Source organism: Idiotropiscis lumnitzeri, chromosome 16 (assembly GCF_059441095.1).
Source record: "Idiotropiscis lumnitzeri isolate Australia: NSW breed Sydney's pygmy pipehorse chromosome 16, RoL_Ilum_1.0, whole genome shotgun sequence".
Lineage (NCBI taxonomy): Eukaryota > Metazoa > Chordata > Actinopteri > Syngnathiformes > Syngnathidae > Idiotropiscis > Idiotropiscis lumnitzeri.
Window position 1 is genome coordinate 12,544,399 of NC_142406.1, and position 23,504 is coordinate 12,567,902.

Below are 23,504 nucleotides of genomic sequence, written 5' to 3' on the forward strand. Positions count from 1 at the left end.
TGTTGAACATGTCCAATATCAGAGCGCTGTTTGGAATTGAGATCAGATGAGAATTACAGTCCATGCTTACGATGTTTTTTTTTTATATCGGGGAGGATATTTTCGTCGCAATCTTAACTTTAGGCTCAAAACTTTTCATTATAGCTGCGGTAGAAGTCAATTTCCATCCGTCAGGATGCGCTGCGGATTACAGTGGTGCCTTGAGATATGAGAGACCACGCTCGGATCTAAAATCTTTTCCCCCAAAAACAAAATGTTTATTATGTTTTTTTTTTAAATGATACATTAATCACTCTACAATACTGCACTTTATAAAAAATACAACTCACTGACTAAATCAAGCCACGCATTTTTTTCCCACAATCCACTGGACATTGTGCTGCTCCTTCTGCTGTGTGCGCCTCGGCCACTAGAGGGCAGTGCAATACAGACATAGAAGATTGAGACGTAAGCTGCAGTAATGTTAGTTGTTCGTTGCAAATGATAAAGAATAGATGCCGGTGTGTGTTGTTAGATTTTTTTTTTTTTTTTAAGATTAGCCCGTGTATGTTAGCATTAAGCTAATGGACATTAACTCATTCACCACCAGCCAAGTAAAAAAAAAAAAAAAAACCTTTGACGTCTTTAGCCGTCAATGGTAGTGAATGAGTTAAGGCTTTCAGGTTTGGTACCACTTTTTGCAATGGTGCTGATATCTTTATGAAGGCAGTATGCACGATTCCATTAGCTTGTGCCGGTCGACGTGATTTTGAAGTCAGTGAGTTTATCCAGTCGATATCCCCGAGTTGGACGAGGATTTCATGAGCACCACCTTGATACGGCAGGCCTCGACTCCATGTTCCAAAATGGACATTAGTGTGAAGAAAAACACATCAATAGCAGGCATCCATCTGGGCGCCGCGTTCGATTGCTCTGGCATGCCGATGCGATATTAATGGAGGGTAAACATGAGCATGCGGCAAACAGGCCGAAAGAATCCCACTGCTTTCCTTTTACGGCATATTTATGAGGATAAATTGCTTTCTAATAGGCAATCTCCGCCTGTCTTTCTCCGCCATGTCTTCAGATCTTTCCTCGATATTACACCTGTCTTTCTTGGATCTTATCACCATGTCGCTTTTTTTTATTATTATTTTTTGTTATGCTTGTCTTGCTTTGACAAAAGGCCATCGTGGGAGAACGATGCAACTTCATTACATCGAAGAAGGTGGTGATGCATACCCATGTTGACAAAGGCATCTTTAAAACACAGCCACGTAAGCGATTAGTTCCTGACGGCGTCTTTCCATCCAAGATCTCGTTTGACAGCCCCACCCCGAGACACACAAACACGCGCGCACACAAAACTCCCGGGGCTCGCTTCCCTGCACCCCTGTAATAGTTTTCCACACCGCAATCTATCCGCTGCCCCGTCGAGTCAATTGAGTGTATTATATTCGTAATTGGAGGCTATTGATTGACAGGCTTGTGAGCGGCCGGACAAAAGAAAAAGAAAAAAAATCTATTGGTACATAAAAAGATTCGGGAAAGCCGTATGGCTGTTTGAGTGATACGCGCACCCACACATACATTTTATGTTGAGTTGCTCAAATGAAGGTTGAGAAATAGAATTTGCTCAAGGTTATTTGATCAGAGGGGGTTTGTATTTTAGCATACTATAGAAAAAGATGAGAGCAATCAGTAGTCATGATTTGTTATCTTGTGTGTGGGAGTGTGTTTTCATAAAAGTGTCATAACTTTAAAAAAACGTTTGCGACACCGTTTGTTCCGTTACCCGTCATGAATCAAAATGTGTCATTTTCACCATAGTGTGTGTATAAACGCGTTTCCGTGTGAATTTGTGTGCCACATCCTTAAAGGGGAAGTCAACCCCAAAATGTTTTTTCCAAAAATGAGTTCTTTGCAGGCCCAATCGTGGAAACACGGCATTCTTGTTAATATTGCGTTTGCTGAATATGAGTTAAGCAGTCAAATCCACCTGTTTTTAACCATCTCAGGTGGCGGCCATTTTGTCACTTCTGTTGACCGAAAATGCAGTGATTTCCAAATTTACGAGCAAAAACTTATCAGGATATTTCCGGCGGTTTAGAGAGAGTGAGTATAAGCCATTGCTATTCGCTATTCTATTTGAACCAGGAAGTGTATTGGTCCATTCATGATAATAGCTAAATTAATAATTAATGTGCTGAGGCACCGTCGTTCAGATTCACTGAATAAGACACGGTTGTCAATCATTTTTTTTATTTTGTTAGCTACTTCCTGTTTTTGTTCCCATTCCCAATGGCTGAATAAGTCTTGAGAACAAAAAATATTTGGTCATTCGTCCTCATCATAATCTCCACATGTCCACGACCGTATATACTCTGTGTTTGCATGTCGATCCAACCACATCCTGGATTCTCCTCATTTTTATTCCGAAAGTCATCTTGAGGTCACATTGCAAGGATAATCGACGGTGAAAGACTTTGGCTGCTAGCGGTCACCACAGTAACAATGTCGCGCTGAAGTCAAAGATGTCGAGCCGAGGCCTTTCAACATCTTTAGCGCTGGGGCTAAATTTCCTCGCGGGCCCCGCAAACGTGACCCGGGCCCACCACGTCCCTTGACGCATTCCACCCACTCATGGCCCGACACGTTGACCTGGAAAGTGCTAGCGTAATACAACCTGGTAGCTTGCTAGCTTGTTAGCGTCTCCCGATTTCCATTGGCTGCTTGCTAACGACGCCCTTGTTCATGTCCCATTTATCTTGGGAGATCTTTTTAAGAGCCACCCTCGAGGGGTGCAAAAGACAATTAAATTTAAACGGCAAATAAATCCTAAAATATTATCCAACAAAAGTCTGCTAGCTTAATGCTAAAATTCACCTGTCAGTCGCATCTGACCCTGTTGCTCAATGTTTGTCAGATGAGTATATACATGGAATTTACACTCCTCTGAGCTCTTCGAAAGTCTCCAATTCTCTCCGCTACCTATTCACCCTTCAAGGGCTCAAGTGTGGCATTATTGAAGCCTCAAGTGCACTCACCAATGAGCAGTTTAGCCGTCGATTACGCTTTTGCGCTGCGCAATCCTGTCTCTTCTTGCCTGAACTGTCTTTAGGACTTTGGAAGAATGGCGTGTCTGTTCACGAAAGAGGCGGGGAAACACTCGCCGCTATCGTTCAGCCTGTGAATGAGATCTCCCAAGGTGGAAATAATCCCTCAAGTTGAATTGTGTTTGCCACTGAGGGCGGGAAAAAAAAAAAAACGACACTTTGTGCTAAGCCATCGGGATGTAAAGTAGCCGATAAGTAATAAGGGGGGGGGGGGCACTAACTCGTCCTCAGTGAGCTTTGATTGTGTCCTTTAAGGACTGATCTGGGATCAGATAAGCCTTTTCAGAGAACAGGACATGAACTTTCTTTTTAATTACAAACGTTTGACTGCCTCTTCATTAAGCAGAAATGCTTAAAATGTCCGACTGATAAATTTGGTCTCACTTCGATAGAGCTGCAATATATGGCTCAAGGGCGAGAGCATTTCCACAGAACAAACTCACCATATTATTTGAGGATTGTAACTTCTGAAATGTTTGCAGTAAGAGGCACAAATAATCCAATTTGTTTGTCGGGATGAATTGTTGAATGTGAGTGTGATGAAGCGGTTACGTTACAGGAGGAATTGTCGCGGGGGTATGTTGCGCAATCATACTACTATTCTCACTGGTTCACAAGGACAAAAACGCATTCCCACGTCTAAAAAGTCATTCTGTTGTTTTGCCATCGAGGGAGTGAGGGAGAGAGAGGTTGAGAGATAGAGAGAGGTAGAGAGAGTGGTATAGAGGTAGAGAGTGAGAGAGAGAGAGTGAAAGAGAGAGAGAGAGAGTGAGAGAGAGAGGTATAGCGAGAAAGAGAGAGAGATGAATGACACCCCCGGGCGTCCAGCGATTGGCTTTGAAAAGAAATTCACGGCTGAGCAGACTTAAATTCATTTTGCAAGCGAGCGAGTGATGTTGTTTTGATTGGCCATCACATTGCACCATTACTGCCAAATCCAAAAGAGAATCGCACCTGACCATGCAGAGGCCAAAATAGTTGATGTTGTTGCGCATACGCGCACAGTCAGATCAGAAAGCCCGACTTTTTATTTGGCTTTTTGGTCACAGTCGGTGACTTTTAGCTAGAGTTGATTTGTTTTATTTCTTATTTACGGACCGATTCGGCCATAGTGGTAGATTTCTTTCTGACAGTGACGATTTGTAGATTTTATTTTATGTTTTTTTTGTTTTGTTTTTTCCGCTGCATGTATTTTATATGGCTGATATTTGCGAGTACAGTAACTCCTGAGATTCCACCCGTGTAAGATTTTTCCTTTGTTCTCCTCCCTGTCACGTACGGCCTCTCTGGCTCGACTGTCACAACAACAACTTGATCTGTTGTCCCAGCATCTAACAGCCTCCTTTTCTGTTCCGGATACAAAATGTTTTATTAAAGCTCATCGGTTTGGAAAATGTCACGTCTCGCAGCGAAAAAGCGCAACTAAAGATAGATGAAAAATAACACGGAGGGAGGCTGGCGAGAAGTTCCCAAACGTATTCTTTGCAGGTTACCGGAGGAATGGCTCGCGCTCACAAGGCAGATGTGTCGCCTTGATATTTGACATGACTAGCGCATTTTGCTGCGAGGTCTAGTTGGATTTTGAGATGCAATCTGCCTGTCTGTCTCGGAAAGGAAAGTGCCCCAGTTGCGGAGAAAAAAAAACAGGAAAAAGATGTCAGGCGGGGCTGTGATCGCGTGGTAGATATGGCGAATGAAAGATGAAACGCCGTTAAAAATCTCATCTGTCAAAAAGTTTGTTTGCGAGAAGAAAAATAAAATGGCAGCCGGCTTGTTGCTGACTTGATAAATTAGCCACAAGTTAATATATATATTATATTATATTATTATAATATATTATTATAATATATTATTATAATATATTATAATATATTATAATATATTATTACATTATATTATATTATATTATATTATATTATATTATATTATATTATATTATATTATATTATATTATATTATATTATATTATATTATATTATATTATATTATATTATATTATAATATATATATATATATATATATCAAAACATTTTGCAAGTATTCGGAACCTTGTCTCAGTCGGGTGCCCAAGTCTCAGTGTGACACTTTTGCGTCCCACTTTCCAGAAGACGCCAGATGTTTGGCTGCTCTGCACCAGAGGGAGACGGCAAGGAACAAGATCAAACTGGGGAGCAGTCAATTATTTGCACGTAAGTTGTTTTTTTTTCTGAGGAAATGATCCATCTGTCAACAAATCCACCCCCCACCAAAAAAAATAAATAAATAAATAAAAAATGGTCATATATCTAAAGCGCCCTTATGTAAGATAGTAGTTAACATTTCAAAGTATTTATTTCCCTCTGGATGTAATTCTGTAAAATTCTGGTTCTTTGCTTCTGCTTCTCAGGGAGTTGACATGCATGTATGCAGTTTGAGGTCTGGCCAGGGATTTAGTTTTTTTTTTTTTTGGGCCCGTTTATAAGCCTAAAAGTAAGTTCATCAAGAGTGAACAGATTTTGAAAAAAAAGAAAAAGCTAAGTTAAAATTTTTTTTTTTTTTTGGTGACGCTTTGCCTTACAAAGATCCGCTAGCTTAATGCTAACACTTAGTGAGAAACTCCATAAGCCGGCTAACGGAGCAACACATGCTGAAATATATATTCACAGGTATATATTCTTTATCCTCTGCGAAAACTTTTCAGCATTCATCCAAAAAAAAAAAAAGTTTTTTTATTCGCGAGGTCAATAAATGGTGATCTCATATTATCCACGCAGACAGCCTGAAGATCGCTTGGGAGCGAGCCCAGAAGCACGTCCCAGAATTGTCATTGGGGGGGGCCGCACTTCACAAGGCAATATGATGTGCTGACAAGCACGAGATGGGCGTCTTTGTGGAGTCATCTCACGACTCTTTCATGCACATGTAATTAGATGCTCTTTCATCCTAATCACTTTTTCCAGCTCACTCTCAGTCAAACACGCGCGTGCCTTTCGCGCCTAATGAAAGTCTGCGGATTAATGAGCGCGCACCTCTGGTGCTAAGCACAATACGCTCAACACATTACTGACACCTCACTGGCAGCGGAGGCGAGCGGCGTGACAGGCGTGACTGCGGAAATGTCACCCAGATCGAGACGCGCGCCGACGTGCCGAGACGGGGGGGAGAGATTTAGGCAAATGAGAATGTCACTGGAGGATAGCCAGGGGTCGCGCGCAGACGGCGGAGATGGAGCGAGGGCGGACGGCGAGATTTGCAAAGGGGACGCTTGGCTTGTAAACAGGGATTGTTATAATGACACCAAGGGTGAGATATTTTGGAAGGCGACCGCCCGCTAATCCGTATGCGACGTCGACACCCGGTGCATTGCGATCATTTGCACGCGCTAATCTAAGTCTTCATCTGCGTGTGAGGAATGGCTTCCGTATCGGAATCATCTCAGCTATTCGTCAAAGAAAAGAGATGAGCTCGGCTGCGTTGCGAAAAGGCCGCGGGACGATTATTCCCTCATGGGAGATGGAACACGTTCTTTGGGATCATTTCAATCAGGGTTTGTCAAAGTGAGGTCCGTGGGCCAAATGTGGTCATCGAGAGACGCTATTCATAAAAAGTTGGGGATAGTCATCTTTCGGGGGAAATTTCAGAATGCACAAGTTTGCAAACTTGAAAAGTGGACTTGAGCTTTTCTAAATTTGAATACGCTTTATTGTACACCTGGCCCTTCCCTAAACAAGGACCGTCGAAAATCGGCAAAAATCGGCGAAAATCACAACAGGTGTGTGAGGCATAAACATTTGCAGACTTTTTGTGATTCTTTCGACCTCAATACCACCGTTAATTATCATTTGTGGAAAATGTCATCGGGTCAAAGAGCGATTTCGAAGACAAGACTGCAGTATTTGAAATTAATCGGACTCCCTTTATTTTTCTAACTGACATTGTTGTGCGACGGTGAGTAGTGCTGACGAAAATGGAGCGTGGAAGTAGTTTCTAAAAAAAAAATAATCGCTTCCTCGATACATGCGAACTTGTATTTATTTCAATCAGGAAATTTAATTCATCATCATCAGTCATCTTTAACTTTTTACTGCCAGTCCAATAAAAAAAAATATTTACGTCTACAGCCATCAATAGCAGTGAATGGGGGGGGGGCTATGTCCGATATTTATCAGCTCCAAATTCTGATGCTCTGAAAACCGTGAGTAAAAATATGATTGATACGTAAAAAAAAACACATGGCAACGATCGCTGGTAAAGAATTTGGTTGTTTCTGTGTTTTTTTTCCAAGTGTCAAGACCAGGCGTAGGCAAACTACGGCCGGGGGGGCCACATGCGGCCCGTTAAATGTTTTAATCTGGCCTGCTGTACTTGAAAAAGAATTAAATGAATAAACCTTGTTAATGTTTTATTTTCTAAATACTGTTGTTTTTCAAAGTCATATATTCTTGTCATGCTTTTGTTCGCTTTCATTTCAAATTAAATGCATTTTTTTTTCTCTGATGAGGTGAGGTGACCAAAACACTCCATCCATCTGCTCCTCGTCCGGCCCCTCGATCAAATTTTAGAACCCATTGTGGCCCGCCAATCAAAAAGTTTGCCCACCGCTGGTCAAGACAGTAAAATTAACTGAAGTGTAAGTGGAGAGAGGAGGTCCAACATGTCCCCTTTTTTTTTTTTGCCCCAACATTTTGCAACCTGCGTCTCTCCTCCACACTGCCCACCAACACAAACTCGCCAAGTCGACAGTTTTCTCAAATTCTCGTCCTTCAAGACATTTTTGACTATTTAATGCTTCCAACTTTGTCATAACCGCTCAGGGGAAGCCATTTTCTGCTCTCTGACTTTGCACACACACACACACACACACGCACACACAGCAAACATCATCAAATCAAGAGACCATATGGCTGCAAAATCTTATATTTGACTTTGAGATTTCCTCCTCCAGAGGAACGTCGCGCAGCACCAGCGAGGAATTCCCATTCAAAAAAAAAAAAAGTCTAATTGCTCCCAAGCTTCTGTCATTTCGATGTGTGTGTTGGGGGTTCGCTGACAGAACAGAGGGTGGGAAGAAACCCGAGGGAATATTGGTGCTATGCTGTGGTGGATATTACATCGCTTATTAAAAGGCCCATGGCACAGAAGCAGCAGCAACCCAAGACGGAAAAGAAAGAGAGACATTCTTTACTTTGAAGATGACTTTGCACACAATCATCTGCATGATAGATGGCCTGTCTGACAAAATGATACTATAAAAAAATGTAAAAAAAAAAAACAACAACAGGGATTTGTAAAGTGATCCATTCATAGCGCATAGATCATATCGGATAAAAAAACAATAAATAAAAGCGCCACTACGATCCCTCTGAGGCGTTTCCAAGGGTACCTTCATCATTGGACTCATGACAGAGAAGGAGATGAGATTATGAATTAAAAGTGCTGCTCCTCACTTATTGCAAACTTTCTTGGTTTTCATCATGGCAAACGGGCAATAAAAGCAACACCGTGGAACGAGAGAGAGAGACAGGCAGAGACAGAGGGAGAGAGAGAGAGAGAGAGAGAGAGAGATAGGGAGGGAGGGAGAGAGAGACCCAGACCCTTCATAGTCCCACAAGTGTAAAAAGAAGTTAACTGCTCTTAAAGGCAATCAGTTGTACATGCACGGCAATTGATGAACACGTTGACCGATCGAATGCGGATCGATTTGTACGTTAAACGCAGAGTGCTTTTATTTACCGCTGATACTTTTGGCTTATTTGGAAGCTTTAACCCTCAAGGGTGAGGCGGCCTCTGGGTTGTTTTTATTATCGTTGATATCGCGTTCGGCCCTGTTTCCGCCGCAATTTACGGCCGTGTTTGTGCCTCCTCTGCACAAAATGCAAGGAAAGGCCTTCAAATGATGTGTCCTGCTTTTTCAGCGTACCTCTCGGCGCCCCGATGTGAGACAGGGGGGGGCCGTAAAGGTGATGTGTATAGCGCCTAACTAGCTCGCCATGGGCCTTTCACTGCCTCCCTGCGGTGGTCATAAATCTCCCCCCGTGATTGGACAGAGGAGGTAATGAGGGGCCGAGTGCATTGTGTAACTACACGTGCACACACATATTCCTTACCAACAGTGCAGACCAGGCTTGGGCAAACTACGGCCCGGGGGCCACATGCGGCCCGTTAAACGCTTTAATCCGGCCCGCCGAACTTGAAAAAAAAATAGATGAATAAACCTTGTTGATGTTTTATTTTCTAAATACTTTGATGTGTCAAACACACATATTTTGTTGGAATGCTTTTGTTCACTTTGATTTAAATTAAATGATTTTTTTTTTCCTCCGATGAGGTGAGGTTACGAAAACACTCCAATCATCTGCTCCCCTCTGTCAAATTTTAGAACCCGTTGTGGCCCGCCAATCAAAAAGTTTGCCCACCCCTGGTCTAGACTGACCATTATATATATATATATATATATATATATATATTACTCTTTGCTTTTGCACTTTGGCAATAGATTTGTCTCCCTCTGTGTCTATTATCCTGCCAGGTGAAAATTTCTCATTGGTATTCACGCGGCTCCCACAAATCTCCACCGCACAAGAGGAATGATGGAATGATCCGCGGGAATATTCCAAAATCACCTCGTCAGCATCCTACTTATCTGCTCCGCCACCTGGTAGATGTCACAAAACCAAGCGAGCAGACGGCGAGAGCGGGCCAAGGCGCTGTTCATCAGATAAAAAAAAAAAAAAAAAAAGACAGCGGCGAATGAATTTTGAACACTACATTATGAAGTCGTATCTCCTTTTTTTCGCCCATTTGTGCGCCACATGCACTGACACACGGCTCGCTTTGCCATCCGAGCAAAAGAAAGAAAGTGGATTTTCTGGTTTTTTTTTAACATTTTGCAACAGTACTCTGCAACACCACGTTTGAGACATGCATTCAACAAAATACGCCTGCTGTCCTCGAACGTTCAGCCACCATGGAAGAACTTGTTTACCGCAAAAATTAGCCTTATCATATTGCACGTCATTGAATGAAGGCGCCGTTTAAACGCCGCAAATTAGCACAAACAAGCACAATCAAAACTAAGCAGATTTTGATGATTCACTATGTGGTTAAATGGTGAGTAGGGAAAGTAGATCAGAAGAGCCCATTGCACATACACTTGAATTTGAGAGCCCTCTGTTGGGCTTCTTGTCTTCGCTCTTATGACTCCGTCCCAGAAGCAGTGGCATTGATTAATGTGTAACCTTTGCTGCTCGCCCCATGTATGATGTGCCTCAGCCAGCCTTGAAATGAGAAAAAGGGGTAAAAGTGGCAAAGCAGTCTATCTGTGCCAACGCGCCGGTTGCGGCCTGTGGTGCATCCACTCATCCCAAAAGCAACAGCTTGGATCTGTGCGCGGTGTTTGCTTTGAAGAAATGGCAATCGTTGGAAAAGTATCTCACTCACTTTGTGTTGCTTATCACTTGACCTCCCACGCCCTTTCGTGCAACAGTCTGCACTGTTGCGCTTTAATTTGTGCAACATTGCCCCCTATTGGTGGTTTTATCATACAACAGCTGTCTTGTTATGGACGACCATGCTGCTTGGTAATAAAGTACAGCGATTTAGAAGCAGCTGCTCCAGGCAAATTAACCGTGTGTGTGCAATAATACGTTTTTATGTTTGATTTGTTGGACACAGCGCAGAGTGGATTTTTTTTAGAGAGTATTACAACATGAAATCATGTCAGGTTGACATGTTTCATGTGCATATATCAGGTGCTTTAAAGCAGTGACCCCCAAACTTTTTTTTTCCAAAGCACTAATTTACTTTTGAATGACTATAATAATCTACTAAACATTTTTTTTTTAAATTTCTGTCTTGGGCGTCTTGTAAAACTCATAGTTAACACCTGGGTTTGAATCATTTCTTTGTGGAGTTTTCACGTTTTGTCCATCCTCCCGTGATTTATTTTCCCCAAGCATTCCGGCTTGCTCGCACATCCAGAAATTAGACAAATGAACAGAAGTCATTTAAAAACTTGATGGATAGAACAATTACAAAACCCAGAACAAATACCAAAAATACAAAGTAATAACTAAAACAAGGGCAGGAAATAAATATTTTTCTCTATCCTATAAAACCAAATATTGAGCCACGACTTAAATTAAAAATATAATATTAATATTACCATAGGAATATTTCAGTACTACTGTCAACTGTCCAGCAGGTGTCGCTGTGGCCTTTGAATGAGAATTGCGCGTGAAAATCACGCGTGATTGTGTAAGAAATGAAAGAACTGCTGCGATTTGAAATTTAGCTCTTTTTTTTTTTCAGCGCATCACGCTCAAAACTCGTCACAGATATTGAAAGTTTTATGTATGTGAATATAACTATTTTCTTGTTGATTTTGGAGGCGTGGGAGGGAATTGTTGAATAACATGGGCCTCTGGTGGCAGGAAGTGGTCATCATATTAATGGTTCCGTCTCCGGCAGACATATTGCTGAACTTACCGGGAGCAAATTCTTCAACATAAGCCAAAAGAAAAGGGGCTTAAAGTTGTTATCAGTTCTGATACACTGCGTCATACACGTAAACCAAATGGAGAACACAATGGGTAAGTGGTTCCGCAACGTCGAGTTCGTGCAGATGTACGCTGAGCTTTGTGCTTAGTCGTCGCTGGTCCTGATTGTGCAAATGTCGTTCCGCACGTTGTAGCGCAACCAAGACTCTTTGGACGACTTCAAACATTTTTAGGATTTTCCTAAAAGTTTAGCATTTGTCATAAATGTGTTCGTCTTTCATTAGTTTGACTGTACGCAGCAGCCCACGCGTACATTAGCTTAGCCGTTGTGATGCTAGCCGCCCTTCGACTCTGTAAAACGCGTCGAATAATGCAACAAAAAAAAAACGATACAATTTGGTGTTGTTTGAAGACTGTCCTCATAGACTTGAGAACGTTCAGGACATTTGGAATGTTCTACTTTGCGCAGTTAATGACTGCTTTTGCTCGATCGTTGTTTTGACGTGAGGCTTGCGGAGCCGCGCGGCTGGAACCGACGTGTTCATCTGTCACCGATAATCATGACATCTCTTGCGCAACTGTCGATAACAATCCCTCAAAAGTAAGGACATGTCGTTGCATTCAGGCAACCTTGCAGTTGTCGAAATACTTTTCGTCTCCTTTGTCATACTATTTTAGTTTGAATCTCCTTAAACCATAATATGGGCTAAATGTGCACCGCTTTAGTGTTGGCACCGTTTTGACTGCTGGCAGCAAGCTCAGAATGATCACTTTTGTCTTGCGCAGGCAGCCTTATATGCAAACTGTGCGATTTACTCTGTTGACTTTTGTTCCGCGTGTGTGTATGCGTGTGTATTTTTAGACTCCTGTGCACTTGCAGCCAACTAGTTTGTTGAAGGCTTTTTATATCCACGCCTGTTCACAAGCACTTTCATCATGATGTCCTGTTGCAGTATTTCAGATGAATGAACTTTGTCCTTGTTATACCCAAAAAGTGAATTTGTTCTAACTTTGGTCTGCGGTCTAGCAGAGCCGTCAGCCAGTCCAGCGAAGGATAACAACTACCGGATGAACCGCTACAAGAACAAAGCGCTGAACCCTGAGGAGATGCGGCGCAGGAGGGAGGAGGAGGGCATCCAGCTCAGGAAACAAAAACGAGAACAGCAGGTATCCCAAACCTCCGTATGTAAAACGCATCTGTTTGTTTTCAAGTGGTGAGCGTCTCCTTTTTCTTCCAAGCTTTGCAAACGGAGGAACGTGGACGTCCTCACTGAAGAGGAAGCCATGCTGGAGAGCCCTCTCGTGGACTCGCAACTCGGCTTACCAGTCACGGTGAGAAGGAATTTGGAATTTGAAATCCCAAAGGGTCCTCATACTTTGCTCAAACTGTCAATATGTGCGTGTTATTGCAGGAAGGAGTCATCACTCGCGATATGGTTGAGACGCTGTTCTCAGAAGAGCCCGAGCTTCAACTCACCACCACACAAAAGTTCAGGAAACTTCTCTCTAAAGGTAGTGTGCAACATCTCCCAATTAAAGGAACTCGCAGAACATTTCAACACATTTTCCTTGCGTTGATTTCAGAACCTAACCCGCCGATTGATGAGGTTATTAACACAAGCGGGGTCGTGGAGAGGTTTGTGGAGTTCCTCAAGATAAGCAGCAACTGCACACTACAGGTCAGTGTGCGCAACTCTGAAGACAAAAGCTCCACGGATGAATGCTTTTAATCGCGCTTGGGGTGTCGTTGCAGTTCGAAGCCGCTTGGGCTCTGACCAACATCGCATCGGGCACATCCATGCAGACCAAGACTGTGATTGAAGCTGGCGCCGTGCCCATCTTTATCGAGCTTCTTAATTCAGACTTTGAGGATGTGCAGGAGCAGGTAACACGAGTGTGTGTTGTGTGGTCGAGTAACACACGCACACATTTAATTGATTTTTTTTGTCCTTCAGGCCGTGTGGGCTTTGGGGAATATTGCAGGAGACAGTGCCTTGTGCAGGGACTACGTGCTGAATTGCAACATCCTTCCACCGCTGCTAATGTAAAATGTCCACTTTGTCTTTGTCGAAACTCACCAAGTATACTCGAAACAATTTCACTTGAATATTTCTCATTGCTGTTGCAGGCTCCTGACTAAATCCACGAGACTGACCATGATCAGGAATGCTGTGTGGGCCCTGTCTAATCTCTGCAGAGGAAAGAACCCTCCGCCCTCCTTTGAAAAAGTTAGGAGTCAAAAAAAAAAAATCACTTGTGACACTCGCGAAGAGCAGTATGTAGGAAATGTGCTCAACGATAACAATGCTTTTTGAGAAATATTCATTAAATGTGTATGACTTTTAATAGTTTGTTGGGTGGGTCACATGTTTTGGTCCGTGGTTGCCTTATTTAGCTGCATGTCATGTTAAAAATAGCATTCTCGTGTCATTTGTGGGTTTAAAAATGCCGCGCTCACGTCAGTACTAAATTCCATTGCACTCTCTTATTTATTTATCTAATTTATATATTTGTCTGTATTATTGTTGTATTGCACTGGAGAGGGGAGCCCTCTAATCTCGTTGCACACTTGAGTACAATGACAATAAAGGGATTTCTAATTCTAATTCTAATTCTAACATAGTTGCTTGCCGCCAAGCTGGGGGCTGCCAACTATGTGAGGCTCTTGAACAAAGTTTGCACTTTTTATATCGGCATTAAAACAAAAATGGGCAATATCTGGGCTTTTCCACAAATAACAGGATAGGTTAAAAATATGGTAATAGTTAAATCCGATTTTAGTGGATTGGAATATCTTTGGATTTAAAAAAAAAATAAAAAATACAGATCTTGTATCACACTAGGTTGTGCAGCCGTGCCCATTTTGTGTTGTTCCTGAGCTCAGAACGATTCTGCCTGTGTGTTTCTAGGTGTCGCCTTGTCTCCCGGTCCTCTCCAGACTTCTATTTAGCAGTGACCCAGACCTGCTGGCAGACGCCTGCTGGGCTCTGTCCTACCTCTCCGATGGCCCCAACGACAAAATCCAGGCCGTCATCGACTCCGGAGTCTGCCGGCGCCTCATAGAACTGCTCATGTAAGCCTGTGTCGCTGCCTGCCCCACTTGTGCTATTCCCAGCCTCTTGTTTTAATCCCTCCCGTTTGCAGGCACACCGACTACAAGGTGGCCTCTCCTGCCTTGAGAGCTGTCGGGAACATTGTGACAGGAGATGACATTCAGACGCAGGTGAGAGGAAACAGGGAAATAGTACTTCAAAAGTTTGGCCGCTTCTCATGGAGATCAATTATCTTGAAGATCATTTATTTGCTTCTTGCTGCTTGCGTCTACTTGGGAAAGCAAAGCCCAGAGGAGGAAAAAAAAAAAAAGTGATTGCTTTGGGAAACGCTGCAAAATGCTTGTCTGTTTTCGTGACGTTTTCTGTTGCTGCTGTGCGCAGGTGGTGTTGAACTGCTCCGCACTACCGTGTCTACTGCACCTACTGAGCAGTGCCAAAGAGTCCATTCGCAAAGAAGCGTGCTGGACCATCTCCAACATCACGGCCGGCAACAGAGCGCAGATACAGGTGGGACATAACCGCCAAGCTCATTGTCACTCGGTGGGCCTCGTCTGAGCGTTTGTTGTTTCTCCTCTGCAGACAGTTATCGACGCTAACATCTTTCCGGTGCTGATCGAAATTCTCCAAAAAGCTGAGTTCAGGACCAGGAAAGAGGCCGCCTGGGCCATCTCCAACGCCACCTCTGGAGGAACGCCAGAACAGATCAGGTCCAGACTCATTTTGAATTTGGATACCTTTCCTTGTCTTTGGTAACGTGTCTTTGCACCCCCGCATCCTCGTTAACCCACGGTTGGGTGTCTACACTTTAGATATCTGGTGAACTTGGGCTGCATCAAGCCGCTGTGCGACCTGCTCACGGTGATGGACTTCAAGATCGTCCAAGTGGCCCTCAATGGCCTCGAGAACATCCTGCGGCTGGGCGAACAGGAGGCCAAGCAGGAGAACCATGGCACGGGCATCAATCCGTACTGCAGTCTCATCGAAGAAGCTTACGGTACACATGACCACAGTGGGAAATTGATAATACTGTCAATCACCTGGAAAAAAAAAAAAAGTCTGTCATGCAATTCTGCATGAGGGTTGTACCAACTTGTTAATTTATTTTCCGTTGTTTAGGTCTGGACAAGATCGAGTTCCTCCAAAGTCACGAAAACCAGGAGATTTACCAGAAGGCCTTCGACTTGATCGAGCACTACTTTGGAGTGGAGGACGAAGACGGCAGCTTGGCCCCTCAGGTGGACCAGGACAACCAGCAGTTCCTCTTCCCCCAACAGGAAGCGCCGATGGAGGGCTTCCAACTATAAGGCTAAGATTCACACTAGTCCAGTTGTTTGGGGGGAAGGGGAGGGGGGTTGTTGATCTCATACTTCTGTTCTGTCGCCGTACCCGACTTAAAGCGCGCGATTACAACTTTCTGCCACTTGCTTTGGAAGGTTCTCCATGGTAGAATTGATGATTTGGAGACATTTTATTTTTCATTCCTACTTTGGAGGAAAGAGCCCAAGAATCCCCAACCTACTTCGTTGATGTCAGCCTGACATCCTGACAGTGCGATGAAACAAAGAATATTTTCCATTTTACATCACCCACCGCACAACAAATATTCTTTCATGGAACACACTTGTCAGAGGAATTTATTCAATCCACGTTTCAGATTCGGATCTCGAACTAACATTTTTTTTTTTTTTTTTTGCTTGCTTGTTTTAACCGGCATATTTTTGGGGAAAGTTAAGGAAGGAGAATTTATCTAAAGGCTTTGGGTGAAATTTAAAAAAAAAAAAAAGGAAAGAAAGAAAAAAATTCCGGGGTTCTACGGGTGCTATACTTGGCGTTCAAAATGGCCGACGCGTGCTGTGTTATTAATAGGATTATATTTGAATTGTGAAGTGATCTGACATGGAAAAATCAGGGCGTGGTGGATGCTGTAGAAGCAAATCTGTATATTTAAAGTAAGATGAGAATTTGGAGTTCTCCTTCCCAGCTGCATGCGATCGCGTGGTTTTGTGGCTGTCTGCACATCCCAAGCCTCAGTCGCATCGCAGCAAGCAGTCATGACCATGTCGTGGTGCGGTCACGTATTATATCGTGTTAGTGGATGCATACAGTAGCTCTTTAATGGCGCCGATGCCCGTGTCATCAATCGACAGATTTGCATGATTCTAGTGCAGCCCTGCTGTTACGTAGCACCTGAGCACGGGATGTGTCTCAGACAGAACGCCATTCGGGTTTTTTTTGTTTTGTTTTGGTTTTTTTATTGATGTATTTGTTTGCACGCATACACACACTTGCATACACCACCTGCAGACACTGCACATCACACAGATGACTGGCTACTTGCAAGCTAAAAAAAAAAAAAAGTTTCCATTGTCTGGGAATTTTGTCTGCTTGTCAAAATATCAACTTGGTTCATGGAAAATGACACAACTTTCCCTTTTTATGGAAGTATCTAGATATTCAAACAAAAGTGCAGCAAGTCAATCAGAAAGTTTTTTTTCTATTGTATTAAATTTTGTCATTTATGATTACATTTAACGAACAGTATTTTTCTTTTCAAAATGGCCATGAAAGTCCTGACAAAAAGCACATTGTTTGTACGGACAGAAATGCCACCAGAGGGCGCCAAAGCAATAATCTTACCTAATTCTTTAAAATGTTTTTCCATAATCTTGCAAGCTACAAAAAAGACATATGGAAACTTTTCATTTAGCCATTGCTTGTAGCCACTGTGACGTTTTGGATGATTGATGTAACGAGCGGCGTAAATGCTAAAAAGCTGAAATGCTCCGGCGCGTACGGCGCAGAAGTAGCGTCGGGATCGTGTGATGTTTTGACTGAGCGGCACTGTGTGAAAAAGAGCTTGTTTGACTCTGACTTCGTCCCCCCCCCACCCGCTTCCCGGAGCTTTTGCGCTCTGTGGACAGGCAAGGGACGACTCTCCAACGCTAGTGATTGTCTTTCCGTTTACAATAGCACCACTCATCGTAGACTCTTCTTGAGATGCTCGCCACAGAGCATGTGTGCTCTTTAAAAATAAATAAATAAATCCTGTACAACAGGAGTGGGAAACTTTGGCCCTGTACATTCGCGCGAGACAATGGGTTTCCTGCCCCGATTGTAGGAGATGAAAGCACATCAATAATTGAGCATCAACATCTTACTCTGTCCTCTACATGACAGATGTGTGTGGCAGGATTTAGTCTTCGAAAAAGACAAAAAAAAAAAAAAAAACAAGCAGGAAGATATTTTCCGCAAAACTGCACTCCGATTCACAAAAGTGCCAATCCGACCAACAATCTTTGACCTCTAGATAATTTTTTTCTTTATATATATATTATATCTTTTATTTACTTGAATGTGCACACTTACTGTGCAAAAAAAACAAACATTGCTGCTCTATTATTTTCCTTACTTTTTTGTTATTTTGCCATTGTTAAAAAAAAAAAAAAAAAAATCAAAACAAAAAAAAGGTGGCTTTCCTTTCTGTGGGCGCCTGATTAAGAAGTGTCCGTTTGTTGTCTTGATGCATTTAACTGCTCTCTCCAGCTACTCTCCTCCTCCCCCCTTATTAGTCACCTAATGGGTTTCACTATGCATTTAGTCAAGCTGCGGAAAATCATTTCCATGCGGCTCGCTATAGTGTCCGTGCAAGTGGAGAATTTGAGGTACTGACCTTTACGTTTACCAAAGTTCCTTTTCCCAAAATCAAAGGCTGTGATGTTACCATTTGAAGTCCCTCTCTTGTTATTGATCCACTCCCGTTCACTGTCAAGGGAGTCGATTGATCAAGCGAACCCCAACCCGCGAGACTGCAATAAATGTCCAAAAATCAGACACTCTCAAGGCAACCATTTCTTCCTCTCATACTTGATATTTTTTTTCTACGCTGAGAAAAATCTGACATTGAGCTCTGATGGTGATTTCCATTCAAACAGGGGCGGGGAACCTTGAAAGGGCCCCAAAACATGCTCGTAATATATAATAAAAAAAAATTTGTTCCACGGGGTCTGAATACAAGTCGAAATGGCTCCCCACCCCTGCGTGAAAAGGTATTAATTTTATGTATGTTTTGATACATTGACCGGGATTCACATGCAATTCTACTCACTTCTGAGAAGTGGACAAAAATCCTCATTTGGAGTATGTGATAGGAAAAAATAGGCACGAAACAGGCGGCGGGAAGCCTTTTTCAACATTTTCCTGAGAGGGATGTTCAAAGATATATTTTTGGATAATCGTGTTTAGCATTTAAAGTAAAAGAAAAAGCTGCCTAGTAATCAGGAAATCGTTTTCCAGATGGAATCACAGGGAATCCTGCATCTGACGTTTTATGTCTTCCGTCCTGGAAACTGTTGCCATCTGTATCAAAAGTCTAACAGCTTGTTATTTTGTACAATGCTTCAAATGTTTACAATGTTTGTCTACAACTTTTCATTTATGCGACATCACTGACCAGTCCTCATCTTGTCTGCTCTGGTCCTTCTCATTTCTTTTTAAGTGTATTTATTTTCTCTATTCCTGTTCCCCCCCCTTTTCCGTTTGCTCCGTAAACAGCCCATCTTTGTAAACTGTGACTGGACTCGACTTAACCGACGGTATGAATGAGCGACGTGAAACACTTTCAACTCAACATGACACACAAACATGAACATGAAACAAACAAAAAATGTGGGAAATTATAACGGAAATATGGTATGATCTGAAAATATTCAGTGAATATACTGCTTAAAAAAATAAAGATGCTTGAAAAAATACTTACTGCTTTGTTTTGATGTATTTTTTTATCATTACACCAATAGCGTTAATATTTAGTGGCATAAATACAAAATATCCACAGTGGGCCTTTTTTCCCGTTTGGTTGTTTGTGCCGACTGCTTTGACTTGAGTGTGCCACCAGATGGCAGTGTTGTTACATACGAAAGCGGGCCGACGCTGAACTAGACCTTTCTTAAGGCGCCACGAATTGCAATTACGACCACGCGAAGAACGAACGCTCGCATTACAAATATTTACCAAATACACACTGTTGAAATGTATCATATTCATATCTCTATTGTGTTTTGATCCCAACGGCCACTTACGGCTTTTCAATGACAGTAGCAGTCTCGCGCATGCGCACTGAAGGGTGTTTTACTTAAGCGTTTGTGTCATCTGCAAATCACAATGGCATATTAATTTGATTTAGTCTCTAATTTGTCAGCAATAAAGCAACGTGTGTCCATTGTAGTGTATGCCACAGTGATTTTTATGATTTGCTGCAAGTTACGCAAGTCACAGTCTCTTCATAACGTTGAATGAGTCCACGTAACACCGCGCGATTTGATTGGCTGACAAATTGTAAACCATAACTGTTCATCGATGCGATTGGTTGACTCCACAGCAGCTGCCCCGCCCAGTGTCTCAGTGAATGCATTGTATTTTAGGTTTCGCTCCTCGTACAACATAAACACGGCTTTTTTCTTTATTACTTATTTATTTTTCTATTTTCCTCCAGCATACCACCATGATGGATAACCTTCTTTCGGCGTTATTTTCCTCTCCGGAGGAAGAGCATTACGTTTTGGACTGCATGGCTTACTTCATGATTTTAATGGCAGCGTGCACGTTTGTTTGCCTACTGTTCGTGAACGCGGCGTACGGGCGGTACGCTTCGAGCATATATGGATTTCCGGTAAATGCCAAGCTGGCCTGGTTTGTGCAGGAGCTGCCCGCGTTCCTTCTGCCCGTGTGTTTGTTAGTATGGGCATCCTCTGCAAAGAGCTCCGTGCTCCCCAATCAGTTGCTCATGGCCATGTATTTGTGCCACTATACCCAGAGGTAGGTAAACGCTCGGAATTCCCACATATGTTTGGACACCTGAACGCATCTTGCGCACCTCAATTGTCCTGATAATTTCTTTGACCCCTCAAAACATACCCAGAGGTGGGAAAAGGACAGTGAAGCCCCGCTTATTTACGTTTGGGAATTCACTTTGGAAGGGACTTCTGTACTCACGGAGAAACTCACCTATTTGCTCTTTGCTCAAGCCAAAAGCATAGAAATATTGTTTTGATGCCATCTAGTGGCATCTTCCGGCCAAGGGTTTATGTTAAAGTGAGTGGAGGAGCTTCACTTGGGTCATCAGGAAAAGAAATGTGCGAGCACAGTGAGGTGGAAAAAAAATCCAACTACAAGAATGACGTTCCATCACTGCACATACTACAGTACCGCGCCATAATATACGAGTGTCACGTTGTTTATTTTTGACCATTGTTTTCTGTTCCAGGTCTCTAATTTATCCATTTTTAATCAGAGGAGGTAAACCAACACCATTCCGCCCCTTTTTCCTGGCTGTTGTTTTCTGCTTGTACAATGGCTTCATGCAGATCCGATATCTGAGCCACTATGCAGATTATCCTGCAGACTGGGTGACGAGTCCATGCTTTATCGCAGGTATCTATGTGTTGCATTTATGATTGAGTTGAGAATTGAAATGTGGTTTTCAAATTCAAGAGCTGGACATAAAAGTATTCTAATGATAAATTATGATTAGCACAGTCAGAGAGGTATTCATTTATGTTATTTTGGTTGTAGTTGGTTATACATACAGTTATATATTGTCACCAATAAGTGCGTAACGTGTGGACACATGTATTCCGCTGACATATAAAACGAAATATTGTAGCTTCTGTGCCTGGCTGCTTCAAGGTGTCGCGTCAGTCCAGTTTTTTTTCTTTGCTCAAGCAGCTCTCGGTCGTTGTAGGATCTGTGCTGTGGCTGCTTGGCTGGCTGATAAATTTGCACTCTGACCACATCCTGAGGAATCTGAGGGGGCCTGGAGAGAGCGGATATAAGATCCCCAGAGGTAAAATGCTTTTGGGACGCGACGACTGGCATGCATGCATATGATACTTTGAAATATTATTAAAGCAGACATTTTTGGCATTTCCCCCCTGCAATTTAAGAAAAAAAAACTTCAAGTGTCTTAATAACGTCTGTGACATTCTTTTCTCAAGAGAATTATATCACACTTTAAACACCTTACTTCTTCTCTGGCTGAAATCAGCACTTTTCTAGGGTTTGACAAATTAAGCCCGTGTGCTCATTCGTGTGTTGTGCGGCCCCCACACAGGTGGCATGTTCGAGTATGTATCTGCAGCCAACTATTTTGGGGAGATAACCGAGTGGGCGGGCTTCGCTTTGGCAGGCCAGTCTGTTCAGAGCGCGGCCTTCGCCATCTTCACCACAGTGGTCCTCAGCAGCAGAGCTTTTGCCCACCACAAGTAAGAACACAAACACACTCGGTCGGTCACTTGCTTTCAGGCATTATTAATAGAATATCTCCTATGTTTGCTCTTTCCAGATGGTACCTTGCTAAATTTGAGGACTACCCCAAAACAAGGACGGCATTGATCCCTTTTTTGGTGTAGAATATTCTCAAATACAGTAAACATCAGTGAACAAAAAACACTAACAGATTTAAAATGCTTTAAAAGTCACTTTCGGCATATATTCCGACTGCTGTCTTGGGACAAGGACTTTTACTGGAGTTTAGTTGGGGACCTTCTCTGCCTCGTCTTCTGACCTCACAATGTGGCACGACACTTAAAGGCACAAAACACCAAATTGGGATTTACGAACAATGAGCCACCATATCGTGATTTTTATTTCTATAAGTTTATACATGATTTTTTTTTATTTAAAAAATTCACATGAGCCAATATGTAATTAATTCCAATTTTCTGCAAATTCAGGATTTAAAAAAAAAAAAGAAAAACCCTAATTCCTTTTGTTTTTCTTTTTTGTGTGAAAACTCACCCCCCCCAATTACCGAGCACTTCATGTCCATTACCGCCACCTTCGGTACGACTTTTGAAATCTCTTTTTACCTCAAAACCGCCTCTTAATGCTGCTTTTCCTTCTTAAAAGTTCTGTGACATTTATACAGTGCGGTGAAAGAAATAGAAGCCTTGTGTTTACAGAAAAGCTTTTTTTTTTTTTTTTTTTTAATAGTTTTTTTTAAACTCACCAGTTTATGGAAAGCCGTTTGAATATTTCTGCGATTTCGGCGTCAAGGTTGACACGGGCAATCGTGGATGTTTCATGAGAGGCCGTTGCAAAGTCAAGCGTGCCCATGAGTGACAAGAAATAGCATCGGGTTACAAGAGGAAAGTGGAGACCAAGTTTTTGCGTTTTTCATTTCCTTGAAAACGTACAAGTGACCTTTTAAGCGGCGGCCTGACTGAGGGAGTGCAAAGGGAAGCTTGAACTTCCACAGTGTGCCTGCAGCAAGTGCCATCCGCATTTTTCACCCCTGTAAAAATTCACTCAGGTCTACAGAGGGCAAATACTTTCAGTCGCCGAACACGCACGCACACGCATTTTTTAACATTTTAACCTCCCTGCACCTGAATGGGAAAAAAAGCGATGTATTTTTTTTTTTTAATGCAATGTATTTGAAATAAATATGCATTTTCATTTGTACACATGGACAGCGTTGGTGAGTGGTGTAAAGAAAACAATGTGACGTATCCTTCATGTCAATGTTAATAAGGCCGTTTCTTTTTTTCCCACTGTATTACCTGACCAGTTTTATGTCTGACATGTCTTCAGGCGCAAAAGGGCGTGATTTACTCTGGCAATTATGCGGTTTGTGCTTCGACGCCAAATGCAGTATTCATACGTCTGCACAGCGCATCGCCTGCAGGATTGAAAGGGAGCACATTAGTTAATTTAACATGCATGGCAGAAAGAGAGGCGAGTGAGTAACAGATGCTCCATCTTCTGGCTGCGCGTTTTATTATTTGTTGAGCTTCTGTCACAGTTGCTTGATATTAATGTGTGAGGAAGCCCGGCTTTTTTACTCATCCCAAATCTATTCTCATATGGGCACTAACGGCTAA

The 23,504-nt window shown here is 42.6% G+C and overlaps 2 protein-coding genes across 3 annotated transcripts; both read left to right on the forward strand.

The window, feature by feature from the left end:
* The first annotated feature begins 11,494 nt into the window (after positions 1 to 11,494).
* On the forward strand, positions 11,495 to 19,376 carry LOC148321483 (importin subunit alpha-7). 2 transcript variants are annotated; one of them, XM_088318779.1, is made up of 14 exons: positions 11,495 to 11,665; positions 12,600 to 12,739; positions 12,812 to 12,904; positions 12,985 to 13,084; positions 13,157 to 13,251; positions 13,326 to 13,457; positions 13,528 to 13,616; positions 13,701 to 13,800; positions 14,482 to 14,645; positions 14,717 to 14,795; positions 15,007 to 15,132; positions 15,205 to 15,332; positions 15,435 to 15,619; positions 15,742 to 19,376. In XM_088318779.1, exons 1-14 carry the CDS (start codon positions 11,650 to 11,652, stop codon positions 15,927 to 15,929), a joined length of 1,635 nt encoding a protein of 544 aa, XP_088174905.1. In that variant the 5' UTR covers positions 11,495 to 11,649; the 3' UTR covers positions 15,930 to 19,376. The 2 variants fall into 2 exon arrangements, with proteins under 2 accessions (XP_088174905.1, XP_088174906.1); XM_088318780.1 differs by having other exon boundaries at positions 11,500 to 11,665; positions 12,603 to 12,739.
* A 646-nt stretch (positions 19,377 to 20,022) lies between these two features.
* Positions 20,023 to 23,085, forward strand: srd5a1 (steroid-5-alpha-reductase, alpha polypeptide 1 (3-oxo-5 alpha-steroid delta 4-dehydrogenase alpha 1)). The gene is made up of 5 exons (XM_088278777.1): positions 20,023 to 20,439; positions 20,888 to 21,054; positions 21,365 to 21,466; positions 21,734 to 21,884; positions 21,965 to 23,085. The coding sequence occupies exons 1-5, from the start codon at positions 20,126 to 20,128 to the stop codon at positions 22,029 to 22,031; spliced, it is 801 nt and encodes a 266-aa protein (XP_088134903.1). The 5' UTR covers positions 20,023 to 20,125; the 3' UTR covers positions 22,032 to 23,085.
* Positions 23,086 to 23,504: the final 419 nt, after the last annotated feature.